The sequence below is a fragment of the Penicillium soppii genome, assembly GCF_028829465.1.
Source record: "Penicillium soppii strain IBT 18220 chromosome Unknown utg000007l, whole genome shotgun sequence".
NCBI classification, from domain to species: Eukaryota; Fungi; Ascomycota; class Eurotiomycetes; order Eurotiales; family Aspergillaceae; genus Penicillium; species Penicillium soppii.
Genome location: NW_026643237.1, coordinates 3366400 through 3390084, shown reverse-complemented (window position 1 = coordinate 3390084; position 23685 = coordinate 3366400). Strand labels below are relative to the sequence as shown.

General features: G+C 47.3%; 9 protein-coding genes across 9 annotated transcripts; 6 read left to right on the top strand and 3 right to left on the bottom strand.

The window, feature by feature from the left end:
* Positions 1-292: 292 nt before the first annotated feature.
* Positions 293-604, top strand: N7529_010540 (uncharacterized protein; the record flags this gene model as incomplete). The annotated part of the gene is made up of 2 exons (XM_057246067.1): positions 293-453; positions 541-604. 2 exons carry the CDS (start codon positions 293-295, stop codon positions 602-604), a joined length of 225 nt encoding a protein of 74 aa, XP_057094330.1.
* Positions 605-759: 155 nt separating this feature from the next.
* Positions 760-1496, top strand: N7529_010539 (uncharacterized protein; the record flags this gene model as incomplete). The annotated part of the gene is made up of 2 exons (XM_057246066.1): positions 760-1156; positions 1408-1496. 2 exons carry the CDS (start codon positions 760-762, stop codon positions 1494-1496), a joined length of 486 nt encoding a protein of 161 aa, XP_057094329.1.
* Positions 1497-4551: 3055 nt separating this feature from the next.
* N7529_010538 (Short-chain dehydrogenase/reductase SDR) lies at positions 4552-5529 on the bottom strand (the record flags this gene model as incomplete). The annotated part of the gene is made up of 1 exon (XM_057246065.1): positions 4552-5529. The coding sequence occupies one exon, from the start codon at positions 5527-5529 to the stop codon at positions 4552-4554; it is 978 nt and encodes a 325-aa protein (XP_057094328.1).
* A 2064-nt stretch (positions 5530-7593) lies between these two features.
* N7529_010537 (uncharacterized protein) lies at positions 7594-7926 on the top strand (the record flags this gene model as incomplete). The annotated part of the gene is made up of 1 exon (XM_057246064.1): positions 7594-7926. One exon carries the CDS (start codon positions 7594-7596, stop codon positions 7924-7926), a length of 333 nt encoding a protein of 110 aa, XP_057094327.1.
* Positions 7927-8673: 747 nt separating this feature from the next.
* Positions 8674-10663, bottom strand: N7529_010536 (uncharacterized protein; the record flags this gene model as incomplete). Its single annotated transcript, XM_057246063.1, has 10 exons — positions 8674-8809; positions 8870-8972; positions 9040-9323; positions 9378-9461; positions 9526-9702; positions 9758-9841; positions 9908-10071; positions 10126-10250; positions 10306-10383; positions 10453-10663. The coding sequence occupies 10 exons, from the start codon at positions 10661-10663 to the stop codon at positions 8674-8676; spliced, it is 1446 nt and encodes a 481-aa protein (XP_057094326.1).
* Positions 10664-11372: 709 nt separating this feature from the next.
* Positions 11373-13053, top strand: N7529_010535 (NAD(P)/FAD-dependent oxidoreductase; the record flags this gene model as incomplete). Its single annotated transcript, XM_057246062.1, has 7 exons — positions 11373-11654; positions 11711-11869; positions 11929-12038; positions 12100-12259; positions 12331-12437; positions 12496-12804; positions 12867-13053. The coding sequence occupies 7 exons, from the start codon at positions 11373-11375 to the stop codon at positions 13051-13053; spliced, it is 1314 nt and encodes a 437-aa protein (XP_057094325.1).
* A 777-nt stretch (positions 13054-13830) lies between these two features.
* On the top strand, positions 13831-17568 carry N7529_010534 (ankyrin repeat domain-containing protein; the record flags this gene model as incomplete). Its single annotated transcript, XM_057246061.1, has 1 exon — positions 13831-17568. The coding sequence occupies one exon, from the start codon at positions 13831-13833 to the stop codon at positions 17566-17568; it is 3738 nt and encodes a 1245-aa protein (XP_057094324.1).
* Positions 17569-17958: 390 nt separating this feature from the next.
* On the top strand, positions 17959-20061 carry N7529_010533 (uncharacterized protein; the record flags this gene model as incomplete). Its single annotated transcript, XM_057246060.1, has 4 exons — positions 17959-18168; positions 18216-18958; positions 19010-19237; positions 19290-20061. The coding sequence occupies 4 exons, from the start codon at positions 17959-17961 to the stop codon at positions 20059-20061; spliced, it is 1953 nt and encodes a 650-aa protein (XP_057094323.1).
* A 180-nt stretch (positions 20062-20241) lies between these two features.
* Positions 20242-23685, bottom strand: N7529_010532 (uncharacterized protein; the record flags this gene model as incomplete). Its single annotated transcript, XM_057246059.1, has 6 exons — positions 20242-20297; positions 20376-21737; positions 21789-22149; positions 22205-22417; positions 22468-23215; positions 23261-23685. The coding sequence occupies 6 exons, from the start codon at positions 23683-23685 to the stop codon at positions 20242-20244; spliced, it is 3165 nt and encodes a 1054-aa protein (XP_057094322.1).

Sequence of the window (23685 nt, the reverse complement as noted above, 5' to 3'; positions counted from 1 at the left end):
GAAGCCCTAACCGTTAAGGTGGAACCCCTGTTGAGTGAACTCTGGGGTCGATCCTTACACTAGCTTCAGATCTCTTGCAGCACATCTTCGATCTCTCAGATCTCGTACCTGCTCCACTACTCATGATCTTCCAAGACGCGTCCTCGTCGATCACCCCCAAACGGGATGTTAACGAATATTTGCCCCACTGTTCTAGCCGGAACGTGCTCCTGCAGGAATCCTGCAGTTTGCCGGGACACTTTATTGAGCTCACAAAATTTTGATTTTCTTTCTCATTCTATCTGAGATTATTATGGCTGCCTTGGCTTTCCCAGGAACCGGGACACCGACTATCGTTGGGGCTAATCGCGCACTTTTGGATGGTGGCGATATTCTCTCGGACCCATCCTCTACCACTACCAAATCCAGCTTATGGGTCCAAACTATGTCTGACGTTGATTCTCGGCGCGTGCCGTGAGGTATATGAAGCCCCGGGTATGGCATTATTGATGCTTGACTTGATTCCCATATCTCATATTCATCTTTTTCAACCTAAGTCAGATTGATTCTCTTCCGATCCAACCCACCTGAGCCTTCTCCTCATTCGTCTTGTCTCTTCTCTTGACCTCCTATCGAAATACACTTTACCATTGTACTTCAACGATCTATTTCCCCGCCTTACTCCCTGATTGGATCAAAGCAGATCCCAGAGCCTTTAGACTATATATCTCCAAACACATCCCTATCAGTCACCCCAAATCTCCTCAATCACTGAAAGACATGGCCGCTCGTGAATTTTCATTATCTTTCGAGACTACGCCCCCAGCCGCTGCTCGTCCAGGTCTCCCTTTCACAGTTCCGGTAATCATTGCCGTCAATCCAATCGGAACACCCGCCCGAAACGTACAGCATCTCGTCGTGAGCGCTTCACTTCGCGATGAATCCGGCGCAGGAGCCGCATCAGGTCTGAGCGGCAACCTCACAGCAAGCGTCCGCAGCCGAGCCGACAACGCAATGAGCGGATATGCTAAATTCAGTCCCCTCACCATCTCTCAGCCGGGGAAATTCCGACTACGAGTGATGCTCAGTGCAGCTTCTTATGGCGGTGTCGTGACGAAGGAGTTTGTTGATTCGACAGTCATTCATGTGCACGCCGGCGCGGCTGCCCAACGGCCAAGTGGGTCTTTCCTCTTTCCTCTTTCCTCTTTTCTGATTTCTGATTCCTGATCCCTGATCATTGATTTCTGATTCCTGGTGGTTTGATTTCATTTGACCTTTTTCCCGTACCTCGCCCACCTCATTCCTCTCATTTCTTTTTTTTTCCTTTTGCCCCTCTTCCGGCACAATGGTTCCTCTCTCTAGGGCCGAGGTTTAGCGCCTTCGCGGCTCTTCCATTTTGGGTCTCTTGCTTACACTTGAAAACTTTAGCTCCCAATCAAGTGGCACGGCTTCAGCGGCTCACGACCGAGAATTTGGATATCTCCGCTGCGGATATTGCTGCGTGGCAGCGCGCGTGATAGGACAATAGTGTTCTTACTGGTTTTCTTTTCTTTGTGTGGCGTTATCCGGTGTTACCCTTTTTTAAGCTCATTCAAGAACCTCGGGATTCTCATTTCCTTGGTTGAATCATGCCACGTGGATTAATATGTTCTATTGGCAACTTGCAATTGTATCAAATTAGTTCTTAGCGCATCATTATTGAATATCCACTTTTCGGAAAATTTATCCACATCCTCTCATCGAATTGTGTGCTTCGTTTTAGGTTGGCGTCAATACTTTACCAGGATGGATATTTCTTCCTGTTGATACTACCCAATCTTGATATGAGAACGAATCTAATCTTATGAGATGTAGATCCCAATTTCATCTGCAAATATCCTAAGGAATATGGGACGAATCATAACGTCCATCACCTCGACTATTCTCACTCAAAGGGTTTCGGCTTGAACTACTCTGTGGAGCTGTTCAGTTTGGGCTTAGAAATTTCGGGGTTTGGCTTATCCCCAGCCATCCTGATTAGGCAAATAATCCTAGTCTGCGAGCCCCATCATGTCAGATTTCGCTAACGGCTACTTAACGATGATTTCGGTGCAACATCAGGGTCAGCAACAATATATGAAGAACCCGCTAGCTCCATTGCCATTTCTACGTTATAACGACAATTCTATGCGATCGTCCAATAACATTCCGGCGTGACATTACTCTGCTTCTAGCCCGATCGGCTCGATGATCGATCGGCTCAATGATCCCTATCTTTCGCTTTCTCTTTCGCATTGTTCTCACGTCCTTCGCAATAACTCTAAATGTACTTTTGTCCGAAATCTACTTGGCAGGAGTAGATGTAATATCTTGTTCTCGTGTTTTCAGAACGGAGATTGGTGACGCAGATCGTGGAATCATGATGTGTCAGTCTGCATAGCGCAACTTTTTAAACCTGTCGCGTGGAATCACCTGGTCGATCGAATATGGCATTCCTCTTCCAATCTTGCTATCTCATGTTGCGTCCACATCAAACCTGAAATGAACCTTGAGAACTTTCCAACCTCAAATTCCGACACTCTCATACTGATCTTAGATAAGATGTCATCTTCCCACCAAATAAAGTTTTAGTCGTTCGGTCCAGGTAGCCGGGATGTTCTACATGAAGATCGACAGTTTTGGCAACTTGACCCGAGCTGTGTACTCCTATTTTGCGGATACGACGATCAAAAGATATGGTCACATGGGTCTAGCTCGCACCTCAATAGTGAGCTTTGTGGCGCTGATGGTAATATTACTCAACCAAATTTGTAGCGGGGCCAATTCTGCTTTCTTTATGTAAGTGTTGGGGGGGGGGCCACTTGCGAGACTTATTCCAAATATCTACGTGTGTATGAATTTGGCAAAGATCGAGATATAGAACACTCGGTGCCCAGAGCGTATACGGGTATACTGCTATGTAAGCCACAGGCGCATCTGCAAGCTCCAAAGGTGCGACGGGAAACGGCCTAGTCTTTAACTATAGGTCGGCCCATTTCCTGCAAGTGTTGTAGTACCCAAAACAGTAATTTCGTTCATGAAGAAATATTTTTACACATAAGTGTCTAATATTACAATGTCCCTTTTTGTACAAATTATTGAGTCATATTCAGAGACAAAACCTGTTTGAGTCAGATGAAGTGTTGTCATGGGGCAGGTCTTGCAGACCGTCCTTTTGACCACATCAGGTTAGAAGGTCATTTTTTACAAGCTCAAGATCCGCCCGGGGCGCAAGATTATTTGGCATGAATTTAATTCTACGAGTTGAATATAATATACAACTTTTTATAGGTTGAACATATTTTGTTTTTCCCACATGGGTTTCGTCCCTGATCCCCTTAGCTTAGGGCCGACCGGATCTTGCCCTTCTGCAACCCATACATTCTAAATTATCTGTGCCTGGGTCATCTCTACCAGCAAATGAGTCTTCAGTCACCCGGGCAGTACTATGGGTAATTCCAAGCCCTACACGTGAAGCTAACGGGCTATGCTAAAGTCGCATTTATAATTTAAGTCCTTGCCAACTTGCCTTCTTACTAAATCTTCTCAGACCATATAATCAACTTTTTATCATGGAGACAGGATAAATGCCATCTTGCTTGAATAAACTCATCAAGCTCATACTCTACCATCACCGTCCCCGATGTCGCAGCGCCACCACAGAAGACATCATACTTGGCCCCATTGTGGCTCAGATCTATGTATGCGCGAACCCAAAGGCTTAGAGCTACATGTATCCAAGCCTAATGACGGCCCTCCAACTTATCTTCCGTGGTCATTTCAACAGGCCACGATGGTTCCCGTCATCGCGGAAGAGTTACTTTGCGATGACATGGGAATGCCAGAGATATCGCGCCAGCCAAAGCGAATGCCTCGTCTCTGGTTTCGGTCATCTGATAGAACCAGGAATGAGAACTCCTCATTAACGGGATACTCTGATACAACGTGGAAATATACCCCTCGGCGGGTCTTTCGTCGCTTAATTCGTCGGCCGCCTTTGAATAAAAGTCGATCACTCTTTGTTGTACCTTCAAATATGAGGGCCTTTGAGCCGAATCTAATGCCTGCTTGGATACCACCAGAAGCTTTCAATCAGCAGGTTGTTGTCTCGGACTCGGGAAGGGGAAGATCGGCTATTACTGGGGCTGATGCCGCGCGGTTCATGGCTGAGAGAAGGCATCGCAGGTGTCATTCTGAGCAGCCACGTGCATGGCGAAGACCGAGCGCTACAATTTGGCCACTTCAGGAACAGGAGGAGTGACTGAAGTCGAAAGCACTCCTTTCAATATCCTTTCTCTTTGGACTTTTTGTGTTGTGCATTTCCCTTCCAACATGTGCTGGGGAAGCGCGTGATCAAAAGCCGAAGAAAACCTACGCTTTTTCTGGGAAACGATGCTCGTTATATAGCGCTCGCATGGTAATAGAATCAAGCAGATGTCATTCCGGTGCTGGCAAATGTTCTTAATTGCTATTGAAAATGCGAACCAAATGCGAACCAACCTATCTGCATGTAGTTTTCATATTGACAAAATATGACTGAGCAAAACTGTAGCATTAGCGAAAACTTGCAATCTGCTCATTACAATACTGTATAAACTTCTTTGCAACACCATTTCCCCCTTCTTCTTTTGTTTTCATGGCTAGTTTCAAATCGTCTCTCGCGCATGGATGAAGACGACCCCATGGCAATATGTATTTGCCTCCATCGGATATGGTCAGCTCAGTCGCAAATGCCGACCAGATTGCGGTATACGCACCCATCTTGGCATTGTATAGCAAAGGTGCAAGCATAATAGGAAGCAAGGCCGAAACGTGTCGTGCAATGTTGGTCTTAACATTTCCTGGATTTTGCACAACACTCTGGACACTATGTTCGCCAACTTGATCTGCGAGATCGTTTGCCAAATACCAGTTTCCGACCTTTGTATCGGTATAATTTTGTGCTGGGTCCATATCGCTCTGCCAAAGCTCTCCAGGCTCCATACCAACTGTTGGTGTCGATATATCGACAACAATAGATGCCGTCCAATTAACGCGTACGCCAGCAACTGGCGAGATTGTGGCCGTTCGCATCAGTATTGGTAGAAGCAGTTGCGTGAAAAGGTGCGGCCCGAGGCAGTTTGTTGCCAGTTGCAGGTCATGGCCTTGGTTTGAAATGGAGCCGCGAGGAGTGTTGGAAACTCCAGCGTTGTTGAAAAGAACATCGAGTCGTGATTCTGCGGTCGCAAACCTCTCCACTGCCGGTTTGATAGTTGTCAAGTCTTCGAGCGAAAGATGGAGGAATTTGAGATCTCCTTCCGTAGAAGTCGGGCTCGGTAAGACCTTTATCTTTGCGATTGCGGCCAAGGCTTTCGCTTCGGATCTACCAGCGAGATGAACTGTACCTCCTGCCTGGTTTAGCAGGGTACATAGCTCGAAGCCAACTCCTGAGTAGCCCCCTGTCACTATGAACACTTTACCATCTTGTCTCGGAAGATTAGCTTCTGTCAAGGTAGGAGAAGGAGGAAAGAATTGGGACCAATAACTTCCCATTGGAACTAAATGAAGCACTATGATCTTGGTGGAGCTCAAAGAGTTATGGGATGAATAGCAAGAGAACAGCTGATGCTCAGGGTTCCGCCGAACCCCTGCTTCAAGCTCGCCCTCGATACTCGCCGAGAATATACTACGCCGTAATACAGAGCACTGACCGAAATCTCATTTGAGGTCGTTGGATGTATTTGAACTGCCCAGGTTAGTATTTGGTCATCGATATCAGTGGACATATGCAGTTAAATCAAAATCCTAAATAACCTAACTCTTTGTGTTGCTACTCGCAGCACTACCTGAATTCAAACTTTGCTTTCTTATTATCTGGGCCTCCTTCGCATCATATACTAGTATGTGCCGATAGGCTCGGTCATCTGCAGTGCACATCCTTGAGCAAATTAGCATGTTTGGTTCATCGTGCTCGCTTGAAACTTCTCGAATCTAGTGCAAAAGAAGCCAAGGAACGCATCATCCCCCCTAGTATCAATGATTGATTCAAAGCTTTGGGGCCTGCTTACAGATGTCCAACTTCCCAGTAGTGGATTAACGCCTTAGACAAGTTCAATCTGCATCATGTTGCGAGCCTGTTTCCTTTCGCTGATCACTAGAAATGCAGCGGGGCTATTAGATCGGACTGTGTAACGAGAATCTTGTGGAAAGATATAACCGCCTAAAATAAGATTGCAACGTCTCTATTCGGTTTTTGGGCAGCTGTAGACCTTCAAATGTGGAGATTCAAATAATTTACTAGAGCCAGGAGTAATAAATCACACTTGGCTGAACCATACTAGAGCCCATCGCCTGTCTAAAATTCAGAGCAGCCATGTACTCTCCGTTACCTGGAAATTTCCGATCTCTGCGACCAACATCCAGAAAGGAAAATGGCGATAACCTCATCGAGCTAAGCCTAATTTTCCGTCAGTCCTGACCCACTCACATCAAAAGAAGTAAAGACCACTTGTTGAGGTAGGACGTGCAGTGTCTGCAACTGTGAGCACTAACTCGGGGCTGCCACGCTCTGTGGCGGTCTTCTCACCTTTCTTTTCGGCAGGCTGTGAAGGACTTGGTCAGTTTTTGATATGGGAGTGAGGAAAGCCGCACACAGTGTTCTTGTTTGTGAGAGAATCAGATTATTTGTACGTAGTGTATGGCTAAGTGTACAGTAGTTTTCGGTCGCATATCATACGGCGTCCATGGTGTGTTGGTGTTCCTTGGCAATTGAGTCATTAGTACCATGGTACTTTGTCAGGGCGCTCGTGCCGAATCCCTCGGTTCGAACGGACTTCTAGAAAGGCGCTAGAAGGAAATTTGGAATCATGATTGGCTCAAGAAATACTGGGGCGTAGGGCTGTCTCACAGGGCGTTGTGCTTGAGCATTCTTGGCCCCACGAACGTAGCCGACCCACTACCAAGTCAATTCAAAATGGATCCCAAAGGGTTGGAATGTCTCGATGTCTCTTTTTAAGCAATGCTCTGATTCCAAAACGGTATAAAGGTGTGTGTGATCCTCTGAGTCTTACGGCAGGAATCATGCAGGACGACGTGTCAAAAAGTATTGCGGTGAATCTGCGGGGTCTTTGCGGGACAAAGGAGGCTCCAAGGCAAACACAATATCTGATTGGTTGATTGACGGGCGATAGTACAACTGCTACCCAGTGGACTCGCATATTTCCTCGATTGCTGTTGGCTATAAAACGGGACTGACCCGTCACTCAGCTATCGGACCTCAAAGTCATTGGTTGGGTCTCTCCTCGTATTTTACTATTCTACTTGAGGTCATAATTGCTCCCATCATTCTGCTCTTTGGTTGGTTGCCCTACAGGGCTCTCCCGATGATCAGCTGAAATGAGGGGACATAAATAAGCCCCCTCCCCAATTCCTCATGTTTCTCTTTTTTTATTATCTTCATCTTCAGTCACTTTCCTCGAAAGCAATACACATTCAGTCTTGTTATCACCAAAGATCACTTTCTCACACCTCAACTACCTCCTCTCACTCCAGGCAGCACCCCCAGGCCAAGTCCTCCACACTGTCAAGCAAGATATTTTCTCAAAAGTCGTCAGCACCATGTCTCTCACACCAATCAACATCCCCAAGAGCCGCCAGGACTCGCGCGAAATCCCACGCAGCAACCCGGAAAATTCATACCTCTCCCAAAGCTACAACTCATCCAGCCCCACCGAAATGTCTCCCACAATCTCTTCGCCCCAGTCCCCAAAGCTGGACTGCGACGTCAAGCCCATCCCGACTCGCAAGAGCAGCGGTGACTACAAGCGCTACAGCGGAACAGTCAACCACTGCGGTCGGCACTCAAATGATTGGCTCTTCGGCGGTTTCAGTGTCCGCGAAACTGTCCGCGATGGCCTCGAGAAGCTCCGTGGCTCGGACAAGGAGAGCTGAATGACTCGCTGCTGAAACCTCGAATACTTCCAATTTTGGAACCTACTGGTTTTTACTTTTTGGCTTACCACACAATCATGACCCAACCCTAGCCTTTCGGCAAGAACCAACAGCTCAGCCATGGTGAAAAGCTGTCTTGCTTCCAACTTCCCGGGATTGGGTGCAACCTGCTTTATCGGGCATGGCTGCACCCGGGCATGAAATCCACCCCTCTGCGCCAGCTACTTCTGCATCAGCAAATCATCTACGTGACCGCTTAATGCGAGTCTCTGTTCCTAGCTTTTGAGGTTTTCTCAGTCCCTTATTCGCACACCCTGACCTGGGCGATGCTTTAACCTCTGTTGTCTCCAAATTTTATTATTTTTTTGGCACTTTACTTGGCAAATGTGCCTTTCGCTCATCATGTCATTGTCATTGGTCTATAAACACGTCAGAGTAACCTCTGTGATTACGTTTATTTACAACAATCGAATCTACCTACCCTATAATGACTTTACCTGAATTTCACTGTGTATGGCGTATCCATGAATTAATTGTAACTTCTGAGAAAAGTCGTAATCGAAACACATGTAACTGTAGGCATAGGCCATGTCATTCTCGCTTGGTTGGTTGACGATGGAAATCCCGCAACAATAATACGAGAACACGAGATAAGCAAACGAAGCTGAAAACATGCATGATCGACATAGTCATGTTGGAAATCCAAAACAGGTTCTGTCTAATTACCTGGCTAACAGTAGAGCTGACCTAGACTCCCGATATTTTCTCGCGAGCAACATTCTGCTCTTCGGCAACTATATCCGCAGGGATTCGGTCTGGGGTTGTATTGACAAGCATAATCATTGGAAGTAAAGAGGCTCCGAGGAGAGCAAATGTTACGCAGCTTGAAGTTCGGTTAGTCGGACATTTCTTTTGTATAGTAAGGCGGATTTGCTGAACTTACAATCCAATCAACGGATTATTTGTTGTTTGTGTGTTCATGCCGTAGGCAATCGCCTGACCAACAGCTTCGATACATCTGAACGCAGCACCATTGCGAACATTTTCTAATATCATCATTAGTATCCAATGCAGCTCTTCTTGGCTAGAGGTAGAATCTTTTCAGTCACTCACCCTGTGCATCGGTCGCGAACGAGGACAAAAGCCAATACATGTACGACTGGGATAGCGGACCGGTAGTTTGAACGAAGAAATATGGCAGAAACGACGAAGGGTATAGTTTATCGTCCCAATCGATGGCGCCAGGATCATTGCGGTTGAACTTGACTTGCATAACAATAGTCCAAATATAAACGCCCACATTGAGGATCACGACAGTATAGAGACCGATCTGGGCGCGACGACGCTGGCTGAGACCCTTCATGTCGAGGATAAAGCCGAGGCCGAAACATCCAACACTGATAATCGCAATGTCAGTTGGTCCATAAAGGGCTTATGTATGTCTGGCTTACATGCAGAAGAAAGGCGAGATGAGAGAGGAGAGCGCGCGAGCACGGACGGTGAAATAGGTTCCTAGATAGGTAGTCCAGGTACCGCTTTTGGATCTGTTAACATTCTTGTGTGTTTTGTGGTGAGCATGGCATTCATTGTGGGACTAACGTGTAGAAGAATGACCAAAGTGCCCAAAACGCGGAAAGCAAAATAAGTTTCGAGCTCATAGTCCTCGCAATGCGCTTGATTTCCATCTTGGTAGAAAGAGTTTCCGAAGTAACAATCTTTGTACCGTCGGATCGAACGACCTTTTCGAATGGTTTGATCAATAAAGCGAATGGTAAACTTTCAAGTATGATTAGTATCTCGGTTCCAGCGTGTTTTCAGTTGAAGCACTCACGCCAGACACTCGATGATCACAAAGGCAATAAAGGTATCGGATGTGACTCCACCAATGACGCCTTTTTCATGATTTTTAGACAGACTGCACAGAACAAGCGTGTTAGTTGATCATGCACGTAAGGCCAATTTGGCTAGGGTTTTGACTCACTTGATTGCACCACCAACCAACTGTCCCAGATTTCGCGATACGATCCACAGAGCCAGATACTTTCCACGGGCACCGGAGGGGGCAAGGGTCATGATGGCTCCAGCTTCAGCGACGTACCAGCAAGCAGTTCCAACGCCGCCGATAGCGCCACTCAAGATCAGGTACTGGGGGATAAATCGTCAGGTCCGATAGTTCACATTGAAAATTTCACCACTCACCCATTCGTTTCCAAATTTGCTGTTGCAGTAATATGCGGAGCCCTGGATTGGGAAGGACATCGAGCCGATGATAAGAGCCCACTTGATACCGATCTTGTTCACGATGGGACCACCGAAACAGCACACTAGTAAACGACCATCTCAGCGCCTATACATCCAGCTTGATAATCAAATACATACCGATTGCCAGCAGGGCATATCTTATTGCCGTCGAAATGTTGGATACCCGAGGAGAGGCAAGACCACCACCACCGAGTCCTGAGTAACATTAGCGAAATACCCAGGAGTATATAGCCTGATTGACACAGAACGACAAATTATGCTCACCAGTAATTGCATCAGACATTGCTGGCCCACAAAATGCCTGGATACTCAGAAGCATCATCTGTGTCAAGCTGTGCTGCCATGCTCGCTTCCACAGAGGAACGGTAGCCTGGTAGTGCTCCATATCGACCACAAGGGCGCGATCGATCGGGTTTTCCGAGATGGAAGGGGCATCTTCGTGTGAGTCTGGGAAAGGAGACTTTTTGTCGGCCATTGTAACAGACTATTGTGCTATGGCAGCACATACAGCGTCTTTAGTTGTAGATGTCAACAATTTGTCGGGATTCCACGCGTGGCTATTTATACCCTTGACACGAGCTGGAATAACCGGTAATTCATATGCTGCGAGCTTATCTCTTTCATCCGAGTAGGTCTATGTTCCCCGCGCTGTAGTTTCGGGGTCGATTTAGTGCGATTGGGGTCATTTAGGGCCTGGTGAAGGTCCACGCGAACGCAACTCGGTTTCACTGACTGCGTTATCTTCGGCTATAGTCACAAGCAATTGGTTTATCAAGATATACTATGAATCCGGAAGCGAAAGCCGGGGTCGATAATAGCAGATGCTATCTCTTCATCGAAAATGTTGGTGGATCAAATCCCCGCGTTTTCCAAGGCCTAGCTCATAACGTGGGGTTTCTTCGGGCCATGGAAGGTCCACGCGATAAATAAATGGCCCTCCGCTCCGCTGTTCGGCGATACCTTTCCGACTTAGCACCAATTGCTTTGCTTTTACCGTGATTCTTTATATAAACGATTTAACTATCGGTCGCATGATCTCATGTGGTTTCAATTCGCTTAATCAACAAGGGTTTTTTGAGTTGCGCAATCCAACTTCTTGGATCATTCTTTTCCTCTTTTCCACGAGCCTATCCAAATAAACCATAGGCACGTACATTCCTCGCACAGGTTAGATCCCAAACCAAATGGCAGATTCGCGTAAAACCACAAAAGTCGTGGTGGTAGGTGGAGGTGGCACTATGGGGTCCTCAACAGCGCTGCACCTCATACGTTCCGGATATACCCCTTGCAACATCACAGTGCTTGATGTATATCCAATTCCTTCAGCTCAGTCGGCAGGATACGATCTGAACAAAATTATGAGCATCCGATTGCGCAATGGGCCGGATCTGCAGCTTTCGCTCGAGGCGCTCGATATGTGGAAAAACGATCCATTGTTCAAGCCCTTTTTTCACAGTGTTGGCATGGTGAGTCCACAAATATGTGGTTACGAGTGAAGCAGGTCAAATGCTTATACATTCAGATTGATTGTTCGTCATCTGAAGACGGTATTGCAAATCTTCGACGAAAGTACCAATCTCTTATCGACGCGAACATTGGGTTAGAAAAGACAAACTGGTTGTTAGAAAGCAAAGATGAAATCCTGGAAAAAATCCCGGTATTTACAAGAGATCAAATAGAGGTAAATCGGATCTTCACCCAATCATTTTAGGGCTGGGGCTAACAGAAGCGTACTTTCAGGGGTGGAAGGGCTTGTTTTGCAGCGATGGAGGCTGGCTTGCTGCAGCCAAGGCTATAAACGCGATCGGACACTTCCTCAATGACAGCGGCGTCAATTTTGGATTTGGCAAGTATGTAATGCACCTCAGATAATGTAGAAGATATTGAATCTGCGAAGACTAACTTGTATAGATCTGGAACTTTCAAGCGGCCTCTGTTCGCCACAGATGGAATCACCTGCCAGGGAGTGGAGACAGTAGATGGCTCTAAATATTATGCTGACAAGGTGGTATTGGCTGCTGGTGCTTGGAGTCCCACATTGGTAGATCTGGAGGATCAGTGTGTTTCAAAAGTAAGTATTCTTCCCAGCTGCATATTCCACAGGGTTTCGGTGAATGTATTACTAACAATCAATCCTCATAGGCGTGGGTTTTTGCTCATATCCAACTCACGCCCCAGGAAATGGCCGAGTACAATAACATACCCGTGGTATACGACGGTGAATACGGCTTTTTCTTTGAGCCCAACGAGTGAGTAGTCACGCCGACCCAATGTCTGAGAAGCACCGTACGCTAATCCCTTATACAGACACGGAGTTATCAAAGTCTGCGATGAGTTCCCCGGATTCTCACGCTTCAAACAACATCAACCTTATGGCGCCGCTTCCCCCAAGTCCATCTCTGTTCCTCGATCACACGCCAAACATCCTACAGATACCTACCCAGATGCTTCCGAGGTAACCATCCGGAAAGCAATTGCGAGGTTTTTGCCTCAATTCAAGAACAAGGAACTTTTCAACCGGACTATGTGCTGGTGCACAGATACTGCCGACGCCAATCTACTGATCTGCGAGCACCCCAAGTGGAAAAACTTCATTCTGGCCACAGGAGACAGCGGGTAGGTTAAAAGGAGAACTTACCCTGTGTCCAGTCAACAATTGCTAACAATGCATGTTACAGTCATAGCTTCAAGCTTTTACCCAATATTGGCAAGCATGTTGTTGAGCTGATCGAAGGCACTCTTCCGTCGGACTTGGCCGATCCATGGAGGTGGAGACCTGGCGGCGACGCTCTTAAATCTAGACGCAGTGCTCCCGCAAGGGATCTTACTGATATGCCGGGCTGGAGGCATGATGCAAAGCTTTGAGTTTAGCGCAATCAATGTGAGGATCGCAATTATAGTAATAATTTGACCACGAGGGTGAACAAAGTAGCATTGGTCATCCGTTGCAATTATATATATTGAATCCTCATATGACACCAAAAACCGGTTTTCACCATCGATAAAATACACCATTTTTACTTATTAAATTAGCAAATCTAATAATCTTAAACGTAATAATTTATCTCCGATCGTGGGGAGACATTTGGCAATGTGATGAAAAGGTTCGGCCATATTTGTGAATTGGCCTTAGGAATGGTGTCCGTTCATTATGCCAAAATCCGCTAAACACTACATCAACCAGCCAAGTGGTCGAGCAGTAACTCGGCCATCACATCTTCCTTGGTCTAGTGGTGATGATTTCCGCTTGTCATTAAAACCGATAAGCGCGGGAGACCGGGGTTCGATTCCCCGAGGGAGAGATTTCTTTTTTGGCCTTTTTTTCGGTTCCTACTAATTTTTGTGGGGACGTCTTTGGACAAAATTCACTGGGAGAACTAAGCTGGCCAGGGTTGACCAAGAGCCAGATATGTTCCTATCTGCTGTCTCCTTTCACATTCTAAAGTTCATCTAGGCAGAAGACCTAGCTATAGAGCTGAGCATATGAGAGACCAGGCTCCAGGGCATGGTTCATCTTTTTGGGGGCGGAAGCCTAGGCTAGCCTAGTCATGAAGGTTCCGGCTCTCGCCATATAAATAAGACCTTGTTCGTGCCCAGCCCAGACTTACTATCGCAAATTTTCTTTCTCTCTTACGCAGAATAATGTTTGATCTATTCGGAGACAGGGACACATCCTCTGCAGCGGAAGAGTTGCTCTCACCTTTACAGGCCGCCGTTAATACCGAAGATGTGGACCAGGTGCGCCAATTAGCCAGTACCGCAGACCCCGACGATCTGAGTGCGGCTCTTTGCCGATCTTGCCAGCAGAACAAAACAAACGCGGCCCGGACTCTCCTTGAGACTGGGCAATGTGATGTCAATGCGGCAGTGGATGGAGATACACCTCTGTTCCTGGCAGCAGAAAAGGCCAATCTAGCTATAGTGAAGCTATTACTTCGTCATGGTGCTGACGTTACAACCATGTCTAAGAACAAGCGGGAGAAGCCCCCGAGATTTACGCCCCTTCACGGATTGGTGGACGGCATACCTCATCATCAAAAGCTAGAGGACCTGTCTCGCTACGAGGAGCTGATGCAGATACTTCTTGATGCAGGATGCGATATCAATGCACAGGACGCCCACGGCAATACTGCACTATTGCTCGCTTTTCATAAAGAGGTCCCCTTGATCTTATTCCTCTTGCAACACGGAGCAGACCCTCATATCGCCGAAGATAGGGGAGGAACACCTGCGCATTTCTTCCACAGCCCACTAGACCACCCAGAGTGGTTGAAGACCCTCATGGCCCACGGAGCACGTCTGGACATTGTTCGCGACGAAGGAGGTGACACCCCGCTGCATGCTTACGCATCAAAGCTTCAGCTTGGCGACCTCTCGCTATTTCGGCCTTTTGTATCGGACTGGAGCATCACTGATGCCAAGGGAAACACACTTCTCCATACCGCCGTTGCGAAGCATCGCCGCGGGAGTGCAACTGTTGCTGAACTCTTGAATCTTGGGCTTGACCCGCACCAGAGAAACAACAAAGGCCGACAACCTATTCACATGGTTGATGGATCAGGAGAAGATCTCCATGATGTGTTGGACGTTCTATTTGCTGCTGGTGCAGACCTCGAGGCCAAGGACTACAAAGGATGCACACTCCTCACCAAGGCCATGCTTGGCTATCCGCAGTGGAACTGTCGCGAACTTGTCCCGTATCTCATCAGCCGTGGGGCCGATATCAACGCACAGGACTACAAAGGCAACGGAGTGTTGTCATTCTTGATCCAGCCTTACGAATTCCAGACGGAGTACTTAGAATTCCTGCTTTCTCATGGTGCAGATCCAAAAATGCCAAACCACGAAGGAGACACCTTGCTGCATAACCTCGCAGCCAAGTTTGCGACCATTAGAGAAGACACTGCTCTCTCCGCCATATTGAAGCTTCTCAAGATGGGTATTTCGCCCACCGTCCGTAACTTACAAGGTCGGACCGCTCTCCATATGTTGTGCAGCCAGTCATCGGATCATCTATTTGCTGCCGCCGCAGACAGAGGCAAGTGTGCGATCGACTTGCTTCTAGATGCCGGCTTTGATTCGGCCATGAACATACCTGATCATGATGGGATTAGGCCAATTCACCTGGCAGCTACAGTTTCAGAGCACTTGGTCGGAAAGCTGATCGCCCGCGGAGCTGACGCTATGTCTCACACCAAAGAGGGCCGAAACATACTGCATATTGCGTCCACTGCGCGCCAAAGCAACGTGGTTGGGTTACTGCTAGACTACTACGATGCCGAATGCAAGACCTCGCTAATCGATGCTCAGTCAAAACACGGGAGAACGCCGTTGCATGTTGCCTGTCGCTCAGGAAGAGTGGAAACAGTGAATCTCCTTCTGGCACATGGGGCAGATATCAGCATCAAAGACAAAAGCTACACGCCTTTGGATGCATGCGCTGAGTCTCTGATCGAGGAACAGCTTTGGCAAGGAGCCGATGATCTAGAAAATACGATGAATACGCGCTCTGCTGCGGGAGTTCTAGAAGAAGACGATGAGAGACCAAAGCAACCCATGTCGCCCAATAAACATTTGCGTGAGAATCCCAGGAAGATAGGATGGAAAGGAGAGATTACTTCCGAAAGCTCTACGATCGGCATTGGACGTATCGTTCGAGCGTTAGTCTCCCACGGTGCCCTTGCGCACATCTCGGGATCTGGAAATGATCCTATGTATCATGCAGTATTTCAGGGCAACGAAGAAATGGCTGCGGAGCTCGATAGAGCATTACGGGAGTCAGGCATCCAACCTGGCAAATCTCGTTATCGCACTATTGAAACAGAGTGCCTTCTGCTGCGCTCCCAACACCTGCCAGAAATGTTACAAGAGACATTTAGAAGATATGTCTCCGCCAGAGACGTTGTTTCCATGGTACTACAGGGACATCATCGAGAGGTTGTGGAGGCTTTAGAGAAGTCAACTACTAGCGTCACAGATCTGTCTTCCTTACCTGAAATTTTGATGGCTCTCGCGAGATGGGGATATTCAGACCTCTTTGAACGCATTGGTAGTATCAGAGCAGGCAACAGTTGGATAAACGGTGGTGACATCAATCGCTTGGAAAAACCAACCTCATACCTTCTGACTGCTGCCCAGCGAGAGCTGCCCAATTTGGACGTAATCAAAGTGATGGTTGAGAAATTCCATGCCGACGTCAACATCCGATTTGAAGCAGACATGGTAGATATCCCCAAGGTCTACTACCAATCGAAGATGAAACTAGCCCGCCACTACAAGCCGGGCGACACGATTCTGCATCAGTTGGCCCAAGGCACGCATTGGTGGTACGAAGAGGCTATCCGCTACCTTTTACAACATGGAGCCGACCCTAACGCCCGCAATGACCAGGGAAATACACCACTGAGCAACGCAGTACTACAAGGAGAACTTGGTGGACACCGGCAACATATAATCGCTCAAATTTTACTTGAGGGTGGTGCTGATCCCAACATCACTGCGTTGTGTGGTCTGACTCCCCTGTCCCTGTCAGCACATAACACACAATTGTTCCAACTATTACTCAACAATGGAGCCATTCCTTCCCAAGACCACCCGATGGAGCTGTTTTCTGCTTTATCTAGATTCAATAGCGACGTGCTTTCTACTTTGTTAGATATGGGCCTGGACTGCAACAATACAGTACTATCTGATGCCCAGCCACATTGGCATACTCATCGTTGTCCAAAAAACCCATCCAATAAACCTTTTGTTCTGCACCCTTTGCACTACATCTCCCTGTTGCAATTCAATGAAGCTCACAGCCGTGACCATGCATCCCGCATGATTCGGATCCTACTGGATCGTGGGGCAAACCCTTTCCTCCACTGCAACAGAAACGAAAAAATGATTCTGCACGAGATTTTTAGCCAGGGTGGAGTCATTCAACCTTGGTTAGAGATGGAAGACCTGGAGCTTGAGACACGCGATCCTACGGGGAGAACATTGCTCTTGGCAGCGGCAGGCTGTATAATTGGAACCAACTCATATGCATGCGTACTTCCAGCGTTCCCATTCCGAGGAGGATGGTCTTCACCGGCTGCTTGGCAGGAGGGCGATCCCACGCGTGCGATGACATTGTATGAACGGGGAGCGGATCTTACCGCTTCTGATAACAATGGTGACAACGCGTTGCATCACCTGGCAGGCCTTGAAACTTCACAGGATCATTTTTTTAGAGTCGAAGCTCTACGAACGCTGAAATTATTTGCAGAGAAGGCACCAGAGCTGGTCCATCAGACCAATGCGGATGGGAAGACTCCCATGTCGCTTGCAAAGGAGAATAACCGGTCATGGGCGGTAGAAGCATTGCAGTTATATGAAGTAAATGACCAACAATAAGATATAGATAGATACGTGAGCTGCAGCGTGAAATATAAGACTGAACGAAAGTAATTAAATATCTAAATGTCAAATTATCTGATGTACAATATTGCTGTCGTACGTATGCCAATAGTGGGATCGAGCACAATCGGCTTATAATTAATAACGGTCAAAGTTACATTTGAGTCATACAAACACATTCCCTATTATTGAAAACGAGTAAATCAGTCGAACCTCCCTTCGATTGAAATTTATACCCCCGGCCTCAAATGTTCCGATTTCTCCGCAATTCGGCTAAAAATAACTCCGAATGACGTCAAACCCCACTCTGTCCCTAAACGTCCTCTGGTAAGCAAACAATACCAAGCTTTGCTCCCCTGTCTATTTTTATCGAAAACGACCATAAGAATGAGCAATGGATCAGAAATGCCGGGTGAGTTTGATGATGAGAGCTTCGAGATTACCCAAAGTACAGAAGAGGCTGGCCCCCTCGCTACGCTGAGCCCGCGGCCAGCACTCGGCACTAAATGGAAGTCTTCATCACGAACAGTCGATGAGACACTCGCCCAAGGACTGTCTAATGAAGATCTATGGATGTTGATCAGACGGTTTGACAAGGTGAGTACTGTCTCCAGTCCAAAGACCAATCGCTGACATGTGATCAGCAAATCTATCATGTGAAAGCGGTTCCTGATCCGAAAGAGAATTTGGATCTTAATCGCACTGATAACGAGAGATTTCCACCAGAGAAACTGCGCATGACACTGGAGAGATTCTATACCTCTGTAGTCGTCGGAGTCACCGAGTTTTTTCGTCATATCACTCGACTGCGATCATGGAAGGAACCCGTCCGAACGACAATTTTCTGTGGTGTATGTTGGCCAGGCCCATTAAACGAATGCTGGAATGTTAATGTTTTGCAGGGATACTTTGTTGCTTGGATTGTGGATCTCTTGATTCCAACAACCTTAGGACTTCTCATCGCCTTGATAATGGTCCCGTCTGTTCGGGTATTGATGTTCCCTGACCTTGCAAAGAAGGTTGATCCTACCGGCGAGAGTGGAAGCTCAAGCGGGCAGATTGAGTCCCAGGACAGTCTTACAGGCGCCCCTGAGAACCATAAGGGTGAAGCCGCTGAACAGGAGGCCAAAAATTTCGTTGACAGCTTTGCTGCGGTTGCCATGAAAAGCGCAGCAGCCAAATATGGCCAGACTGTGACCGAAGAGGAGCCGGACAGACGTGCAATGATTGATGGCATAGAGGCCGCAGAGGCTGCAGCAGGAACCCCGACCGGTGATGGCCCCGAAGACAAGACCAAGAAACCTATGAAGAAGAAGGTCTCGCATGCGACAGATCAGGTTATGCGTATATTGAGTGATATTACTGATATTTATGAAAAGTTTGCCAAGTGAGTCGATTCTGGAACAAGTATGGAATTAGGTTTCTAACGACATAATAGCCTCCTTTCCCCCACGCCACCTTTCTTTTTGGTCACATCTAGACTACAAATTGCAAGCATATTCACACTGGTATCTGTTATTGTCCCATTTACATCAAGCTATTGGATCATTAAGTCCGTTGGCTTTGCGGTTGGATTAGGCTTCTTTGGTGACCCGATTTTCGCCTATACCCTGGACCTACTGAACACCAAAGTTCCCAACTGGAAGGATCACATGGATATACAGAAGTATGAACAAGTCTGCTTGGGATTATTGTCTTTTTTCTAACTAGAGAATCAGGACCCTCTTGGCTGGTGTCCCTACAAATGCGCAACTTACTTTGACCCTACTACGAATCGGCGAGATCAATTCATCGCCTCTACCACCCGCCCCAACAACCGAAGATAACGGGCCAGCATGGCCCATCCGCCGCAAAAAGTCACAGGCAGCGAGCTCCACAGACCTCAGCGCACCGGGTTCATCTGCCGATCTCCAATCCACAGACTCCAATGCACCGATCCCAAAGAAGAGATTCGTGTTCAAACTCCTCAAGTTTTTCCGCCGGACAATTGCCACAGCTATCAAAGGCCATATCGCATTTGACCGAGCGATGGCCATTGCAGGATCCGCCCATACTAAGAATTTGATTGGAATGCTGCAACAGCGACAATTCGGCGGTGCTACTCCTTTCGGACCCCTGAAGTTCGATGCGAAATACGAACGCAAGAGAGGTGCAGTAGTCATTGATTCATCTAAGGAGCCTCCCATATTGTATTTTACCACATATCAATCCTCGGGGCTCGATGATCTGCGAATTGAAAGTCGGAAGAAGGGGTCTGTTTTATTCCAGATCCCCGTTACTGAGATCAAGGAATTGAAAAAGACGGAAGGCTTGGGCTGGAAGGGAAAGTTGATTGTTGAGTTGACCGCTGGAAGTAAAGATGCGGCCGATGGATTGGTCATTGGTGGTGATGAGCTGGGTCAAACTTACCATCTTACTGGTATGAGATCACGGAATCAGCTGTTCAACCGGCTGATTGCTATTGATGCACAGTTCTGGGAGAGTCGATGAAGTGAAGTCGGTTTGTATGTATATGTGCGATATTTAGGCCAGAAGGATTAAGTAAGGCTGGTGGGTGAAGGCATCCTTTAAACTATCAGTGTTCCTCTAGGAGTCAAGTATTATGTAAAGCCGGCGAAGAAAGAATCTTTAAATTTTGATCATTGTTTGTTCCAAGTAATTTAGAGACTACTATAGAAATTTGGGGCAACTGCGCCCATGTAAAACAGCAAGGAACTCCTCTCGGTCTGTGATAGTCCGAAATGATTAGCAAATGATTTGAGTCTGACTGGAAGATTGACTTGATGTTTGCCCAGTTGACTCACCTTCACTATCCTGGAAAGAAATTGAAACGGCCGCATCTTTGTTTTTGACGTTTGGATTCTTTGGACTTCGAGCCATGACGTTTATCATGTCCAGTGCTGTGCCACGCAAGTACGGCAACCGAGGGAGAATAACGCGGCCATTCTCTTTTGAAGAATCAATGAAAGCCGAAGGAATAGTCAAAGTAAGCCACTTATCCAATACAGTATCATCCCATCGAGCAGCAAGTTGAAATGTCGTCCCCCGGCACCATAATTGAGCCTCAACGCTACCTTTACCAAGCTTTTGAAACCCAAGAAGTGAGTTCGCTTTTGTGGACACAGTCTGGACACGACGAGAGTAGAGAAGCTCATACAAAGGGGAAAGGGAGCTGAGGAATGAGCGAGCCACAATTTCGCTGCCAAATTCAATTGTCGTTTGGGCGGTCTTCTTCTCGCAATGCGAGAATGTGACGGGGCTTTCTGGCTGATAGAGCTGATCTGTATGTGTGGAGATATACTCCGTGCAATAAACGCGGGGAAGACAAATGCTATGCGAGGAATGGTCGTATGAATAATCGGCGTCCAGGTAAATGAAGTATAGATCAGAGCATCGCCACGATGTGCGATTTCGAAACACCAGTGCAGCCTTGTATTGTGTATGTTCTATACCAGAATCAAGGATATCGTAAACACAACCAGAGCTACCGGGCTGTGACCAGGAAAAGCCAGACCGGAATTTCATTTCGAGAATGGTTCTCTCAAAGTCTTCTGCCAGTTCTTGTCTCGAAAATTGTATACCAACACCCAAATTAGGTGCCGTATCATCGTACACATATGAGTGTACGGTGTTGTGATTGCCGTCAGTTTTGTCACATCGTGCCTGGCATGTGTCGGACCATTGCAAAAGAACTTGGCGGGAGAACTTTGCGCGTTTGATCTGCACTCCGCTGAGAGGCATAAAGAGCTCCATTGTTCTCGGGGCCTTGTCTGCAGCGGAGGAACTGATCACCATGCGGCGGATAGATCGCCAAGCCTCTCCAAACGACCGTTCGAGGACGCGCACCTCACAGGACTTCACTACTATAGGAGGGTTCAGCGATTTCATGGTCGGTGGGTTTAGCTGCTCAAAAACCTCCACGGAGCTCTTGAAGATGACACTTTCAGTGAAATTTGCAGCATCGACCGGCTCTCTTTGCAATACAGCATCGAAGTAGGTTTTTGGTATGTTAATACAATTACTGACATCAGCCTCATACTGGAATGAGATCGACACTCTCATTTCCTCGAATTTGAACGGCACAGGTTCCGAAATTCGGGCGCTCGGGAAGCCAGTCAAGGTGGAATTTGACAATTGTACGAGGGGTGGTAAGTCATCCAGAACAACTTCAGAACTTATTAGATTCGTAAACCAGTTTCCAGAGTAGGGTCACTAACGATCTCGTTCGAGACACAGAGTGCCACTTTGGTTGCAAATGATAATCTTCGGCTCACTTTCACCTTCTCGGGTTGCAAGTAACAGCATGTATGGAGCACTCTTAGTTCGCATGCGGGACTTCTTGCTCCCTATGCTGGCGTTGACAAATGTGCGGTACAGGACCTTTTCTTGCTCACTGCCTGCATCCTCCAAGTCGACAGCAATCCATCGTAGATTATCTAAACCAAGATCTGGATCCATGCCGCTATCTCCGATTTCTTCTGGTTGCATAGACTCCCAGATATCCATGTTCTGGGTCTGCAAACTAGAGAGCTCGGGGATGTCGACTGATGTGTATTGAGAGAGTTCTTCATTGATACCCTGCATCCGGTCAATTGTGGGTTTCATACCTCAAAGTGTGGAGCGAACAGCCTACCTCCGAAAGTTCAATGATTGACTTGCGATCCTCGTCGAACAAAAAGCCAGAACAGACAACGTCTGCTAGAACGATATCGTACAAAATATATGAAGCCTTGAGGAGATCGAGATAGGCTTGATTGCCGTTACATTTTGATTCCGAGGAAGGGGTCAGGCTGCCCCGGGCGCTGACATAGATATGCCTGCTGCAGTTTGCGAGAGTTGCACGTGCCTAAACTTTGTCGTAAGTAGTAGTCATATATCGTAAGGTGAAGAGCGAACCTTCAATAGCCACCACATAGAAACACGGAGCCAGTCTCTTGTAACTAGCCTCCTGATTCGCGAATCGTCAAGGACCGAAGCCTGGAAAACCTTCAGTATCCCAGAAGATGGTTTGTGTAATTGATTCTGTGGCTCAAAGCGAAGTGGACGTAGCACATTTTCCTGGCAACGAACATGATGGAGCTGCTGCACCGCAGACGTCACGGCTTCCATTACACGGGGGTGGCCATAGTCAGTAGAACCGAAACCTTCCGAATATTGCAAGACCCGCTTCTCGTCCAAAAACCTGTCATTTGCCCAAATCCCACCATCGAGTGCCCGTTCGTCAATAGAACCATCAAAGAGAAGTTGTTCGCTCCGCATCCAAGAATGGCCTATTCTTCCTACAATAGAAAGAGGCGGGGACGTGTTCAAAGATAACCAAGACGTTAGCGAAGTTTCATCGTACAGTGATACGTCGGATCCGGTGATCTCTGATTCGGAGGATGTGGAAGTATGCTTGGTTTTTTTAGCACCATCAATAGAGACTCTGTTGTCGGCTAGTTCACAGACTTTGGTGCGAACTGGCTGAATGATGTCGACTTCAGGTTCATCCTCGTTATTTGCCGGTAATTCCACCACCCCAGGGCTCATGGGAGAGACTATAGAGTCAGTTTCCCGGACGGGAGATGGTTCGGTACTAAAAACGATTTGCTGATCTTCCTCTATTGCCAGCTCCATGGATTTCTCTATCCGAGCAAGCGAGGTACTAGAGAAATTAGCGCATGGATAATTATGCGACTAGAAAACTCACTTTCCAACAGAGCTTAAGCATAGACTCAGATTGCAAGTGTGAACCATGATCTTGGATCTGATATCCTCGATGTGGGTCCGTTGGGTCGCCCATTTGATCCTTCGCCAAATACTGTGTCCATCGCTGGAATCAAGGCCTTTGAACCGAGCAAGAACCTCTTTTAAACCGTGAAGGGTCGCAAAGCAAGCACCGAGGGATCCTTGGAGCGTTTGTTTTCGATCTTCATCCATCTTCTCAAAAAGGGAAGTGGTAGAGCTCACACTCTTGCCAAAGGTGCGCAATGTGCCTTGTAGTGAGCCCAGTTCAGTCACTAGCTTCTTGAAACCATCGGGAGCATCCTTGCCAAGGACAAGACATTGGTTGTGAAGGTTCCATGTTAGCTTGACGAGGATAGGAATATCGACAATATCGAGACTAGAGGGCAT